The sequence below is a fragment of the Aedes albopictus genome, chromosome 1 (genome assembly GCF_035046485.1).
Source record: "Aedes albopictus strain Foshan chromosome 1, AalbF5, whole genome shotgun sequence".
NCBI lineage: Eukaryota > Metazoa > Arthropoda > Insecta > Diptera > Culicidae > Aedes > Aedes albopictus.
Genome location: NC_085136.1, coordinates 127,885,056 through 127,900,529, shown reverse-complemented (window position 1 = coordinate 127,900,529; position 15,474 = coordinate 127,885,056). Strand labels below are relative to the sequence as shown.

General features: G+C 38.2%; 1 protein-coding gene across 1 annotated transcript; it reads right to left on the bottom strand.

The window, feature by feature from the left end:
- Positions 1-4,878: 4,878 nt before the first annotated feature.
- On the bottom strand, positions 4,879-6,499 carry LOC134285164 (uncharacterized). Its single transcript, XM_062845353.1, has 4 exons — positions 6,289-6,499; positions 6,140-6,222; positions 5,807-5,954; positions 4,879-5,295 (listed from the first exon to the last, which is right to left on the bottom strand). The coding sequence occupies exons 1-4, from the start codon at positions 6,468-6,470 to the stop codon at positions 5,184-5,186; spliced, it is 525 nt and encodes a 174-aa protein (XP_062701337.1). The 5' UTR covers positions 6,471-6,499; the 3' UTR covers positions 4,879-5,183.
- Between the last annotated feature and the right edge of the window lie 8,975 nt (positions 6,500-15,474).

Sequence of the window (15,474 nt, the reverse complement as noted above, 5' to 3'; positions counted from 1 at the left end):
GGAGAGTGGTAGATCAACACATCCCTGGGTTCAGCGTATAGAGAGTACGGCGCCCGACACTGTTACTTTGTGCTGGGTGCCAGGACATTGCGGCATACGTGGGAACGAAGAAGCTGATCGTCTGGCGGCAGCTGGAAGAACGGGTAGACAATAGAAGTACAAGTATAGAACGCTAGAGGCGCTGTTCCTCCATACAATGGCTGTGATTAAGATGTTTCATCCATAGTAGCCATGATTTTCCGAAAATGCGAGACGCCGGTACTTAATGTGTCAAACTCAGATGTTGTTTTGATCTAGGATGTTTTGGTCTGCAATCATAATAAAGTGAAACGACTATCGCTGTGCTGCCGTTTACGATGGACGATGGTGGACAAGATTTCATTCTTGTGTAGCAAGAAATCTGTGCATGGCAGTACGAGTGAAAAAGCTATTCAAAACTTCCGGAAGTTCAATTTGTATCTGTTGGTGGGAAGTAGCTCCTTGAGGCAGAATTATGCATGCCTCCAACGCGATTTGCCAAAACTTTGCCGAAGGAGCTGCACGACGCCAATTTCGCCAATCATACGTGCATTATGGAAAAATAGCGCAGTTGAAGTGGTACCCGTATATATTAAAAAGAACAGACGCCACGGATTCATTTGTCCTTACTGGCGACGTCAAAGCAAATTCGGCACTATATATATATATATATATATATATATATATATATATATATATATATATATATATATATATATATATATATATATATATATATATATATATATATATATATATATATATATATATATATATATATATATATATATATATATATATATATATATATATATATATATATATATATATATATATATATATATATATATATATATATATATTCCTTCACGTCTCATTGAGCATAGTACATGTCCAGTGACCGCGCGTGGAAATAGAAGGCACATAATGCACCTCAGCCTAATTAATATATATCCCGCATTACTAAGCATTCCAGGAAATGTTGAGAATTAAATGTGGAAGAGCTCAGACTACAGAGGATTTCATTGGAGTTATTTAAAATTTGTACGGTGCTGAACTATTATGAACAAAGTTAGAAAAACTCTGAATTCAAACCACCCCCCCTCCCCCTCTTGGGTAAATTGTCGTCGAATTTCAGCACTTTGAGATGGGGCAAAAGAAAGTCAAATTTGTAATTGCCTTATTACTATTTATTAACAATTTAACATACAACATTTATGCTATGAGTTAACAACATACATATCTAAGTGTAGAATATAAGCAAAACTTAAATAAACGTTAACAGAAACAGAAATAAAAACATACATATACAATATTATAATCCAGCAAAAAGTACTAACTTTTTAGAAAAATGCCTGAGGTTTTCTTTAGATGCAGCCGCAGTAATTCGAGTACAAATATGATGAATTCTTAGGGCTACAAATATTTGCACAACCAGTTTCACCAGATTGATTTTATGGTTACCCATAGGATCGTTTTCCTGGATGTGCTCGTTGAGAGAATCAAATAAATTTGGGTATTCTTCAAAAACCAAAAATACAGTCGCAGTTTGAATTTTCATTGGATTCTTCAACTTGCCATTTTCAATATCTGGGAGATATTTACGCAGTATTTGTTCACCCATTTTACATATTTGGTACACATCCTTTTGCGGTTCTATTAATCCAAATCCCTCGCGGTTCTTTTGTTTTATCAGCTTTGAGAAGCAAACATTATCGGAATTCAACGCATTCAGGCAAGCTTCACATTTTACCAATCTCGAGACCCTTTTTTCAACATATCCAGCTATGTACATGACAATATTTTCTTGAACTACATTCAGCTCATCAAGTTCGCTCGTTTCTACTTCGCAAGTTTCAGTTGACTGAGGATCATCGAAGCCTTGGTTCAATACTTTTCTGGCGCTTGTGACTTGTAATATTGCTAAACATGTCGCATCCTGTGGCAATGTATTTCCATCCTATTGAAAACACAATAAATTCGTAAAACATGCATAAAACATTACAATAAAATAGTTAAACATTCTTACCCGTGTCAGTCGAAGCTGATTATGAATTAACAACCTCTTAAAGGCCGCTGTAAAATCGATTGTTGATGGATTGTCATTGAATCCTCCACGAGCACGAATGAGACTGAATATTTGCTCCAAATGATCTTGTGAAAATTTGTAAAACAGAATGTAGTCCAAGTATGGGTTTTCTGTTCTTATGTACATGAAAAACAACGATTTTGTAGTTTCCATGTCCACAAGAAATCCTAAAAATCCAGTGAACCAAATCGAATCCAGTATGTACACCATTTCTTCTTTAACTCGTACGCTCAATTGAGTAATATATTTTCGAGCGTAGGCGAAATACTGGAAGAATTCTTCTTTTGTGTCATTGCAAATTGGACGCTTGAACTCCTTCCCGAATTTTGATTTGGAATTCAAAATATCAAACAAATTGTTGAAGAGCCGAATGAATTCAACAGTTGCTTCACATCCACGAAATTCTGGAATTGCTTCATCGTTTAAGTATTCCAAGGCATCTGCAACGCTCGTGCTCAGAGTTTGAACAGCGAACTTCGTTTTCATTTTGTTTTTTTGAAACTTCACATGTGCTTTCGTTAGCTTATTTGCCAATCGAAGTCCGATTTTATTCTGGTACTGCTCAAGCTGATTTATGTAATCAAATTTAATTTCTCTTCCTTTGAAATCGTACAGGATTCCTTGGTTTGCATAAGTATTACGGACAAGCTTTATCATATGAGATGGATCCATTACAATATGCATAGTTTCATCACTTCCTGGTTTTCGGAACGATGTGTTCATATCCGTTTCTTTTAGTGTAGCGCCCAGTAATTCAGCACACTTCAGGTTGGCTTTCGCTCCATCGAAAGTAAATGCAACACATATTGCTCCGGTTGACTCTATTGCAGAAATAATTTTATGGGTAAACGATTTCTTTTCCTCAGCATTACAGTTAGCACTAAAAAAAATAGGCTACTGGTACTTTCCAGTTATCATTTATCGCCGTAACTGAAAAAACGAGTGCTTCGGATGCCAACACCGACTTTGATGGAGGTCCTTCTTCTGAACCATAATCAACGAAACCGTGTATAACACCGCCGCTAAGATGAGTCTTCTTGCGAATTGCCATTTCATCCATCACCAAATTTAGCAATAGCTTCTTTTGTTTAGCCTGCATATTTGCTACTTTCTGTTCGATCGTAAGGATTGCTTCAGGGCAAATGCCTGGTTTAGCATCTACACCGCTATACCAGCCTCGTAACGTAGATACGTTGGGGAGTTCGTTCAATAATTCTCTTCTCACGAATTCATATCCCGCAGGTGAATGGTAATGTAGTCCCAAGCAAAACTGTCTGACCTCTTCACAATACCTACTTCCATTTTTCGGGTTAGTTATGAGTTTTTTCAATAGCTTCGGCATATGTTGCATAATAACCTATTTAAGAATGAAAGAGTATATAAATACTATATTGCCATTTTAATACGGTATCAAAATATTAAATGTAGAAATAATTGTTTGTTAGTTGATCTATTATGAATTGTAAATGTTACAATAATACAGGAAATCAGCTATTAATATTTGTTTTATTGAAACAATCGTTCCGTTTGTAGGGGCCTGATCGTACGACCATGTGGATAAAATTGATTTGATAAGATTTCAAGAAGCAGAAAAAGAACATGAACTTTTCGAAGCAAATTATTTGCCTAACTAACATTGATAGCGTTATTCAGATTATGAAGTCAACATGTTCAAAATCAAGCTGAAATCCTTTCTCCCTTTCGTAGCGCTTGCTTGTACGAACTTAATTTTTTTGTATAAACGTTGTATAAATGGCTTACCTCCGGCTGTCTATCTATTGCTTTATAATCCTTCGTGAGTTTGTCTATAGGGTGTCCCAGAAAGTATGGGCACAACTTTGTATAGCGAAAATACAATCTTTTTCTTAACAAACAACAATTTTTATATTTTTGTATTTTTATTCAGAGTATTTTAATTGATACCTGTGAAGAGTTTATACATAAAAAATGGTTTCTATATGCAGAATGATTAAAATGGAAAAACATCTTTTAAAACTTCTGCACAAACTACTTTTTTACGGTTTTGCCAAATATCCAAATTCGAAACATTTTTTTCGAACTTTTTTCACATGATACATTCGAAAACATGCATCCTCAGATGGTTGATTGAAATTTGTTATAAAAATATGTTTGGATTGTGCGTACGGGCAAATCATAATTTTGAGAAAACTGAAAAATTCACCTTTTCTATTTCTGGATTAGACATGCCCACATACATTCGAGTTTTAAAACATGTTTTGACGAGAATAAAAACAATTCAATCTACACTTTATAAAGCTGGAGCATTTATTGAACTTATAGTGAAATAAAAATGTAATTTTCTGCATGTTGTGATATATATTCAGAAGCTTGTTTTCAACTATTAGAAAAAACAGGTTTTCAAAGATATCGATTTTGGTGTTTCAATTAATTTTTCAGGTTCAAAAGTATATGTTTTCAATTCGAACTTAGGGTTGTATAATAAATACGCATGTAGAAATCCACGGATATATTTTTTGAAATTTTTATCGAGCTTAATTTCATGCGTGGAAAACAATTTGTTAAGCGATGTTATTTAAAAATATAGCAATTTGTGCAGAAGCTTTAAAAGGTCTTTCAGGAAATGTTCTACCGCATTCAAACGAAGTGTGAAATGCAAATTTTAATGATTGGCATTTGATGTTGACATATGAAGGCATGATATGTGTGAAAATAAAGTTTGTTTATGCATCCATTCCCAAATGGCAGAGCTGCAAAGTTGTGCCCATACTTTCTGGGACACCCTATAGTTGCGCATTTACTCTTGCCAGTTTTACTATTAACTGATGATTACGGGTATTCGATCGTTTAAGATGTTTTTTCATAGTTTCGTGGGCTTGTTCAGATCTTACAGGGTCAGAAAAGTCGGATCGTTTAATGTCACCGGGGTATCGAATCACTTTTTGTTTGACAGAAGCTACACAAACTTTGTCGGTTTCGGTATCATCTTTGTCATCTACATGGCCATTCAAATCGCATTGCGTACATATGTTCATTTGTATCATTGGTCTGAAATATATTATATATTCTAATTTGTTCCTTTTTTCATATTCAACATTTACCCTCTAGTCCGGCAATCCTTTTGAGCATACTCATATACATAATTTATTGAATCTGGATGCAGATGATCGCCAAAAAATTCGTTCTTCATTTTAGAATTATGGTTCGTACTACTGAAATAAATGCTGTTATCGTGTGTTGAATAGCATATTAAGTAAAATGAATTTGTATCATTGTACCCTAAATGATTTCAAACAAGAGATTAACCTAACGGTAAAATGATTCAGCTTCCAAAAGAGAAAGCCACTATGGCCTTGAAAACCTCGATTCCATTGTATCGACCCTTATATACCCCTTTATGTACCCTCGTAACACTAATTTAAGAATAAACACTAACACTAGAATACGCTACCCTATAAAACCGAACCCCCATTCCATGAATAGAGTCAGTCTTCTTCAACCTGTAACCCAGTGCACGTCGTATCTCTAAACCGCAATCCGAAAACCCAGTTCAAACCCGCGTGTGTTGGTCTCCCAGTGTCTGCCGCTGCCGTTTTCCATCCACTCTGAAATCGAAGGTCGGTCCGCGAGTCTCCAGAGTCCAGGTAGTGAGTTCGGGATCGAGAAAAATACTGTGCCAGTTTAACATCGTGAGTGGAAGACACTTTGACATATTCCTACCTGGGATAATTCGTGTAACAGTTCCGCTCCGCACTGTCCGGAAAATAAGATATCCAGTTTACACCTTGGTGCGCCTCATCAGTAATATTATCTTGACTTGCATACGTTAGTTGAATATCCTCGACGATCATAGGGTTTGCCATGTAAGCTGGATAGAATGTTTTAATAGAGGGTATTAGATGATCGCATGTAAAAGTAATTAATATGTAACGCCGAAAATATGATCTTATGTTAAATGTTACAGGTACAAAAACCAATCACTGTCTACACAGTCAATTTCAATTTCAAGTAGTGTTGAAATTCCACGTTGCATAGAGAAAATGAAATACTCACATGTCGGACGGTCGATACAGTCTGGGAACTGTTGTTCACAATCTGCTGGTTTATGTTCAGTAACGCAATTTTGAGCAACTCGGCTAAAATGAATACATATTGCTATTATGTACAGCTGGTTATGGTAGATGTCATATCAAATATTTCACCTGTGGGCTCCCAGAAAATCTGTTTCAGTGTTAACGGTTATCGATTGCGCTATCTCTTGCATTTCGTGGGATTGCGGACTATGCTCGTCAACTGGAACCGTTGCGTAGGGTTCATTAAAACTTGGTTGGAAAACGGTAGGTACTGCCGCAGCCGCCAAAAACCTTCTACCTCCGACATTCATGAAGCTGCTTATAGGGAAGTGTTTTGAGCAAATAGGGTATGTGTGCCATCAGTAATCTCATGCTCCCATATTCATCCTTTTCGAAAACAAGCGATTACGGCACCGATTGATTCCGTTCTTTTTGTTTTCATGGGTGCTCACTTCTAACAAAAAATACAAAAATAAGAAACAAAACAAACAGTGCTTCAATCCTTTGTTTTTCGTAGGATGAAAATGGGAGCCACATGCTTAATAAGGGAACCAATACCCTAGCTAAATCTTTATTTAGCTGCAAATCCTGTCCATGTTCCTTCACACTAGTTTTCCATCGTGAGGCCATTATCAAGTCTTTCGGAAATCTGTAAAAAGTCAATGAGTAATGGTTGCTGTTAATGACTTGAAAATGATAAAATACCTGTGAAACGATACTCCGAAGCATGTCTTTTGTCGGCTGGACGATGTGCAGCTCTTGATGGCACACGTTAAACCCATTTTTGGAACACTACCGCCCGCGCGTACGATCGAGATCAAATTCCTTGACGTGATTGCGTTTGTGTTTTGATTTTCAAATATGGTTACTATGATAACAAATGAGAAAATTTGACAGTTTAAGGACCGCTTCTAAAATAAGCACACTAGATGTTAGTCACAAGCTTTGCAGCGCCATTGAAAGTCTAATATATGTCTATTGGGTAGACTTTTCGTGTCCGAAGTACCAGCACTTGATGCGAAACGTACGATTGCAGCTGGTGTTATCGATGCATGGAATCTTCAGTGGAGACAAGATCGTAGTGCATTCTTACGGAAAATTAAGGGTGACCCGGTCAAATGGAGTGATCGATCCAACTGGCGTGAACAACGTATCCTTTCCCGTTTGAGGGTGGGGCATACTCGATTAACACATGCGCAATACATCTCAAATGGCGAGCCACCACGATGTGTACCTTGTGGAGAACGACTGACTGTTGAGCACATCCTTGTTAATTGCATACAGTACCAGAAACAAAGAGATCTATCCAATTTGTCTACAACTATTAGAAATATCTTGTGTAACGATCACGACGAAGAAGACAAATTACTCAATTTTTTAAGAAATTGTGAATTGTACGAAAGCATATGAATTTATAACATAAAATAATTAGATATAGTGCGGAGGTGAACCAACCATTTGGTTGAAAGCCTCTTGAATAAAGACAAATAATAATATTTCTTCTTAATAACGATCATTAAAAATATTTCAATATTTTTATATTCTGTAAATTATGCATATAATGAAAAGTGGAGCAAATCTACATTTACTCCGTAGCACGGGGCAAGTGGGACCTATTCGAAATGTTTATACACATGGCTTAATATAATTGCTGCATATATGTAAGGTAGCGTAAATTATAAATCTATCTATCTATCTATATATATAAAAATGGATTTCCGTCTGTCTGTCTGTCTGTCTGTCTGTCTGTCTGTCTGTCTGTCTGTCTGTCTGTCTGTCTGTCTGTCTGTCTGTCTGTCTGACCGCTATGGATTCGGAAACTACTGAACCGATCGGTGTGAAATTTTGTGTGTGGGTATTTTTGGGACCGGGGAAGGTTCTTAGCTTAGTGTGAGACCTCTCCGGTCTCTGGAACGGGGGGCTCCCGAAGAAATGAACCGGAAATGAGCTGAGAGAGAAGTTCAGCACGGTCGCAAACAAAACCGATCTAGAGTGCGGTGCTGCAATGAGCCCAACAATTGTCAAATTCGAAATAACAAAAATGTGCGCCGAAAGCGACGGCAAGGATTGGTTGCAGCTGGTGACACCATTGATCGTTCGACAGGATAGAAGTCTTGGTTCGGATACCGCTTAGTAGCGGACAGGCGTTACAATTGCTGGATAGGCCGATTCCTCTGCTGATATTGACAAGGTATGGCAGTCGTGTTCAGATGTCTGACCCGTTCCGGGACAGCCCGGAGGTCCACACGCGATTACAGACCAATGAATCACTAAGGAAGACACCCTGGTAGATGCTCGGAAGTTCGCGGTCCCAGTGGAATCAGCAGGGTTTAGACGCGGTTCCGCTTCGACTGCAGAGTAAATACGGTTCAAACCATGCCTCGCGTCAGTTATCACTCGCGGACAGTTCGGGTTTTAATCTTCCGGATAATTCTTCTAGGCGGGTATCCCGCCCCGAAACGATTCGAACGTGGTTTTCGTCTGAACAATGCCTCTTCTCGATTGTTCGCCAATCGGTCTCAACCCCCGCCCCTCTCAATATTTTTTGTCATTCTTCATTCTTAATTTACAGCAGTAAAGCAGACGACTTCACACGGTAGCTCAACAGCCATTCAAAAGTTATTGCATTTGCTGAATTTCACCCTCCAGTCGCTCGCACAATTCAAATGAACAGTTGAACAAACTTTACAATTCATTTGGCAATTTATCAATTTTTTTTTTCAAAAAATCCTCTGTAGTTTATTTTCAAATTTATCCAGGTTTTCCATCGAAAAATCATTACAGGTTTCCTTTGGTTGTTCGGTGATACAAATTAATTGATGTCTATTTTTGGTAAGGACGTTGGTGGTGATTATTTTAGACCTCAATAAGGTCATGTGGGCACATCGGGATTGTGGTCCAGTTCCTCCGGATCCATATTTCGGTCATATCATGTGAAATCAGCCGAATATACGCTGCAACATTTCAAATCATATCTATTTTTGGTAGGAATATTAGTGGTGACTATTTGAGACCCAACAGAAGTCATTTGACCACTTCCGGATCATTGTCCAGTTCCTCCGGTTCCGAATTTTAACCAATTAAACTGTAGTCAGCAGAATTTGCAACTTAACAATTTATGTTCAACAGGCATTTGAGTGGTGACTATTTGAGTCCTCGCAGCCATATGACCTGCTTTCGAATCGTGGTTCAGTTCATTCAATTCCGGATTTCGGCCAATTGAAGAGGAAAAAGTGACAGTATAAAACTGATCCATAAAAAGGGAGCCATGTATTAATTATCTATATGTCTGCCTGTCTGTCTAACCCTTATAGATTTGGAAACTACTGGACCGATTGGCGTGAAAATTTGCCTGAAGGAGTTTTTTTTATAGAAAGGGTTTTAGCATGGTTTCAGACTCTTTTTTCTCTAAAAGGTGGGCTCTCATAAAAAATGAAATGGAAATTTCTGCAAAACTCAAAAACCAATGAAAAATAAAACCATATTTAGCATGTGAATGTTTCAGAAGGTCAGAAATGTTTCTATTATGGTGTTAGACTCTTTCTTTCTTTGAAAAAAGGGAGGCTCCATTATACATGAAATGTACATTTCTGAATAACTCGACAATTAATCAATCAAATAGAACCAAATTTGCTACGCAGATGTTTTGGAAAGCAATAAATGTTCCGATGGTAAAGTGAGACCCTTCCCTTTTTGGAAAAGGGCTCCCATACAAAAGTAACGGAAATTACTGCATAACTCGAGAACCAATTAAGAAAATGGAACTAAATTTGACATGTGGATGGTTTAAAAGGTAAGAAGTGTTTTTGCGATAACTTGAGACCCATCCACCCTTTGGAAAAAGGGGGCTGCCATACAAATGAAACGATTTTTTTTTCATAACTTGAGAGCCAATGAAGAACTAAATTTGACATACGGAGGTATTATAAGGCAAAAAATGTTTATATGTTCAAACAAACCGAGCCAAATTCGCCATGAGCTGATTTAAGAGAGCAAGAAACATTTTTATGATGGCTTGAGACTCTCCCTGCTCTGGTAGGAGGGACTCATATACAAATGAATCAAAACTATTCTAAATATTTTTAGAACAAATCAAGCTAATAAAAAGGCAAGAAATGTGTCTATGTTAGTCTGCTACCCCTTATTTTTTTATAAACGGCGCTCAAATAAAAATAAAATAGAAACTACTGCATATAAAGTAAAGTAATCAAGAAAATGGAAATAAATTATGAATGTAAAGGGTTTTGAAGGTAAGACATGCTTCAAAAATCGTGCTCGCACCCCTCTAGATCTCGCAGGACCCACCCCTATTAAAACAGAAAAAGTAGCATAACATGATCAGCAGACAAGCAAGGGGATTTAAATTTAGTATTTGAAGGTTTTTGAAAGCTGAAAATGTCGGTAATATCCATCCCTGGAAGAGGGAAAATTTGGGAATGATGTCCGGTCGACAGCCATTAGGCAGAACGTCATACAGCCGAATGCACAATATCCCGAATGGACATTAGACAAAATGGCCATTGAACCAAAAGGCTATCAGGTAGAATGATCATCATGCCCACATTGTCACAAATGTTGTACTTCCTGCTGCTTATACTGTTCACTCCATCTGAGATTTTTCCTTCTTTTAGTAATTGAGTTGTCCAAAAAATGTCTCACGAAACCTAATGCAAGCCTACCCATATACGTGAGAATAAAAGATGTTTACAAAGTTCTTACAGTTAGATTAACGCGGGAAATCTGAACACAAACCACTACCACACAGGAATTTGGATTGGTCAATAGGCTGTTTTTTTTTTCAAGCCGCACAGCTACATTTGTTGTGGTCCAATTGCTGAGAATGCCAACAGAAACGTTTCCTTATTTTAATAAAAGGTGTTTCTTTCGAGTGGCATTGTTGAGTAGCTTATGACAGTTGAACTATTAACTCTATGGTAGATTTGTCCCAGTAACTGCATAGTCCATCTGAGATTTTTATTTCTTTTAAAAATAGACTGTTCTTTCGTATTACACTGTTACGAAAAAGTGGACCTTCACATAAAAAATCAACCAAATATAAAGTTATTATGGTAAATAAAACATGAACGGTGTGTTTCTCAGGTGAGTAGCATGTTCTAATAGAAGTTCTAAATTCTTATTAGTCAAGCATGAGGGATTATGAAAACAGATGGGAACAAATGCCCTAAATTGACATGACGTGCCTCTGGAGCCGGCCTTACAATGTACATGTATACAAATGAGATTACATATCCTTTGTAGCCATATAGCTAATAAACGAATGAAATAATCAACCACATTTTTGAATTGTTAAATTTGTTCGCAGGGTGACTGTGTTAAAAAATAAATAAAAGCATATGAAAAACAGTGAAATTATTATAACTTTTATGAGGAATTAAAATTGAATGGGCAATACAAGGTTTGCCGGGTCAGCTAGTTAAGTATAATTTACCGATTGATTACTTAAGGCGCCGATTTTTACTTCACTTTTGTCTAAATTTCGACTTAGGCTGAAGAAAGCAAGACTAAAATATGAAATTTGGTTTGTTGACTCACATAGGTCTCACTTTCCCCAGATGCTGAAATGCACTGGGGCAAATGAGAGCAGTTAACTAAAGGTAACCAATAAAAATAAATTACAGCTTTTTCGCTTAAAATAATTTGCAAGCACTCCAAATATCATCCTGAAACCGAAAAAGTTTTACCTTATTTGTTATTCTATTTTAAAACGACGAATGTAGTAGAGTATGTTAATCTCACTTAGTGAATTGAAAATTACATATGAACAACAATAACATATATGGTCTCTTTATGGTACCTTATTTTCACAAATCATCCCCAAAGGTGAGTGATACGAAATCCTACGCCTCGTGTGAAAACCTTTTTTTTGTTTACATATGTTAGATACGGTGTTTAGTAAGGCAAGGCTTTAAATCATTTTTTTAGTATGGCCATATGTTAGTCGAGAATTTAGTTAGGTTCACATACTTCAACGATTAGAAAACCACTGGGCTACAATCATGATCTACTGCTAAACATGGCGTGGATAGAGTCACATAATGATGTATCAAGGTTATCCCAAATTAAAGTAAATAGACCCTCAGCTACCACATAGATCGACCTTCTTATTGTCGCGTCGAACCAGTGCACGCCACGATCTGGGTTTCCGTTAAGGGAGCATCCATTAAGTACGTCACGCTAAAATTGGGAATTTTCGACCCCCCCTCCCCCTTCGTACGGGTTTTTCCTATACTTAATACATTGCTTGTCACACTTTCACAAACCCCCCCTCCCCCCTAGGACCGTGACGTACTTAATGGATGACCCCTAAGTGCTCAAATCTAACCTTTGAGGTCCACCACTGTTCCTCTGGCTTCGGGCCATAAACGCTAAGAAAGACATAGCTCAAGCAAAGGCCCCAAACTCCAAGAAGAGATTCCCTTTTTGATTTGACAGTGGGAGACCTTGCCGTCGTCTACCGACTACGGTTGAAGGAAGCGCCTGTGTTCCAGAAACCATCTCCACAAACCGCCATTCCAGTCTATCTTCTGGTGCCATTGCAAGTTCGAGACTACATAGGTCAACGGTAACTCCTCCGCTATCTTGCCGGTGGACTACAACGAATCTGGAACAGCAGATACAGTCAAGCTGCTACCAGTGAGCATAGCAGTGTTGGTGGTGGTAGCGATCGGTTGACTACTAGGTTGCTCCAGTGGCTCCCAACATCTCCCCTTTTAATACAGCTGCTACGGCTCGAACCTTTTCGGCGGTGTTCATTGGCGGAAAGAGCGGTAACTTGCAGTGGAGTCGAGAGTTCGGATAGTGCTGCAAGCGTTGACAGCTGTGCCCTTTTGCCCGCTCTCCAGGCAAATCTGCGAAAACTCGACGCTGGTGAACTTTCTTGCCGTTGTCGCTGACTAGTGTTTCTGGCATGACGAGGCGTGCGAACAGACTCCGTAGGATTTCGATGGTAGTTGAAGCTGTGGTCGACTTGATCCGGACGATTTCCACCCACTTGGAATGCGAGTCGATGCTGAGCAGGAAGTATTCTCCCTCGATAGGCCCAGTGAAATCGATGTGAACCCGCTGCCACAGGTGCGTTGATTTGGGCCACGTTAGCGGCGCTGATTTGGATGAACTTTTGGCTGCAGCTGCGGAACTGTAGCAACCGCTGACGTGCTCAGCGATGTCCGACGTGCGCGCAATCACCTTCATGCACTGGATCCCCGGATGGCCTTGGTGGAGATGGTGTAGGATAGTGGACAGTGAGTTGCTAAGGTCGAAGAACCGCTGAACCTCTCGGTCCTGGATGGCCGTTTTGGAATTTGGCCAACTAGCAGTAGAGTTTGCTAAGAACAGGGTCGTAATGGGCGGCTTGCTCAATCACCCGCCCTGAAATCGAAAACAAGTGCATCAACTACATCTAATGCTATCGATCTTACATCGTTCTCGGTGATGACGCTGGCTACGACGAAGTCTTCTTCCAGATTGACGTGTTGGTTGATGGGCCGGGACAGGACGTTGGCGCTCCCGAACTTCTCGGTGTTCACGTGGACGATGTCGAAATCGCAGAGTGGCAGCTGAAGTGCCCAACGCTGAAGCCTATTCACTGTGTAGACTGGGATTCCTTACTTCGAACCAAAGATTCGAAGCAGCGATGCGTGGTCGGTGTGTAGCGTGAAATTACGTCCGAACAGCATCTTGTGGAACTTGGTCACGAAGAAGATGTTCGAAAGTCCATCGCGGTCTGGCTGACTGCAGGCCTGCTCGGCGGCTGTCAGTACTCTGGACGCATGATGCACTGCATGATGCTTCAGTGACCCATCTGGAAATTTTTGGCTGATGGTCGCCTCACCTACCGATGATACCAGCTGCGGATTGTAATACGTCAGAAACAAATCCGACTGGAGAACGTGCTTGAACGTGGCGGAGGACTTCTCGCACTCCACCGTCCCACACTGGAGTAACAGGGTCCAATTCATGGCCAAAAAGTTTTAACACGTTTTATGGTGTATTATGTATGTACTAGCGATAAAATTGTGAATTTAGTTATTGGGGAAGCATTTTGGATTATAAATAGCCATATTAATCCACTTAAAGGCTAGAAATGATTTCTTATAAACTCTCCAAGGACAACGTTTATTTTCACCCCCAAAAATTGCTTGTGAAGCGTCGAACATTTTTATTTGACAACAGAGAACTGAAAAATAATTATATTTCCATGAAAAATATTGTTTGCAAACAAGGGCCACCTCGTTTCATAGAAATTCTCCTAGAAGTGTGAGAGAAATTCAATTCTTTAATAAGTGTAGATAACGTGTTTACGTCTTTAGCAAAGTTGTAAAGAGTGTCATAATTGGGAAACTTGTTGAACAATTGTTCTATCTTCACAATTTTTGAGAATATGGGCCGTCATTTTTGAACGGCCCCTTAAACTCAGTTCAAATGTTGTAGCTTTTTCTATATATTTTGGGAATCACATTTTCATTTTGGGGTAACTTGTATAGTGCCCTGGAAAACACATAAAAACTGAAAAATTAATCATGGATTGAAATTTTAGGAGTTTGATCATGATGATAGAAGCCGTGTGGAATATATCAGTTTGAATTTCTATTAAAACATGGCATTTTAGCACAACTTTTTATGTACATAAAAGTAAGTTCGTGGAGTACTGAGTGAAAAACTCAATGAGTTTAGCTATATAAAAAACAATATTTATCTGAAAATATTTTCTTAACGGTGCATCAACATATGATTATATGCTACAAATAGTGAGCTCTTTATTTGAGTTGTTTGCTTCTTTATAACAAATTTTGAACATAACAGTTCTAGCTACATTATATTACTACTGCATTGCATACATTTAGGCGTTTATCGGTGTATGGAGATTTCTGCTCAAATTTACTAAATTAATTCCATTTGACACATTTTGTTAAGAGATAGAAGACCAGATTTGTATTCTGCTATGATCTATCTACCGAGAATAAGTGGCCGTTCATTGAAAAAGTAGTCGAAACGAAGTTGTTATATCAAAATTAAACATAAATTGTAAATAAAAATTAGTCAAAAAGGTGTAAATTTCAAAATGATTTATTTTTTCGTCTGGTACTTTCTGGTACCCGTTCTCTTGCGATTCACAAAAGATATGCCTTATATTTTATTGTAATTTTATCCAAATCGCGGAATGCTGCAGAGTCTGAAAACTTTTTGAATGCTGAAAATGGTTCATAATTGACAAAAAACATGATTTTGAAAACTCTTCTGTAAGAGAGCAAAATAAATGAAACCAGATGAAGTTTTTTGTTCAAATGATACACC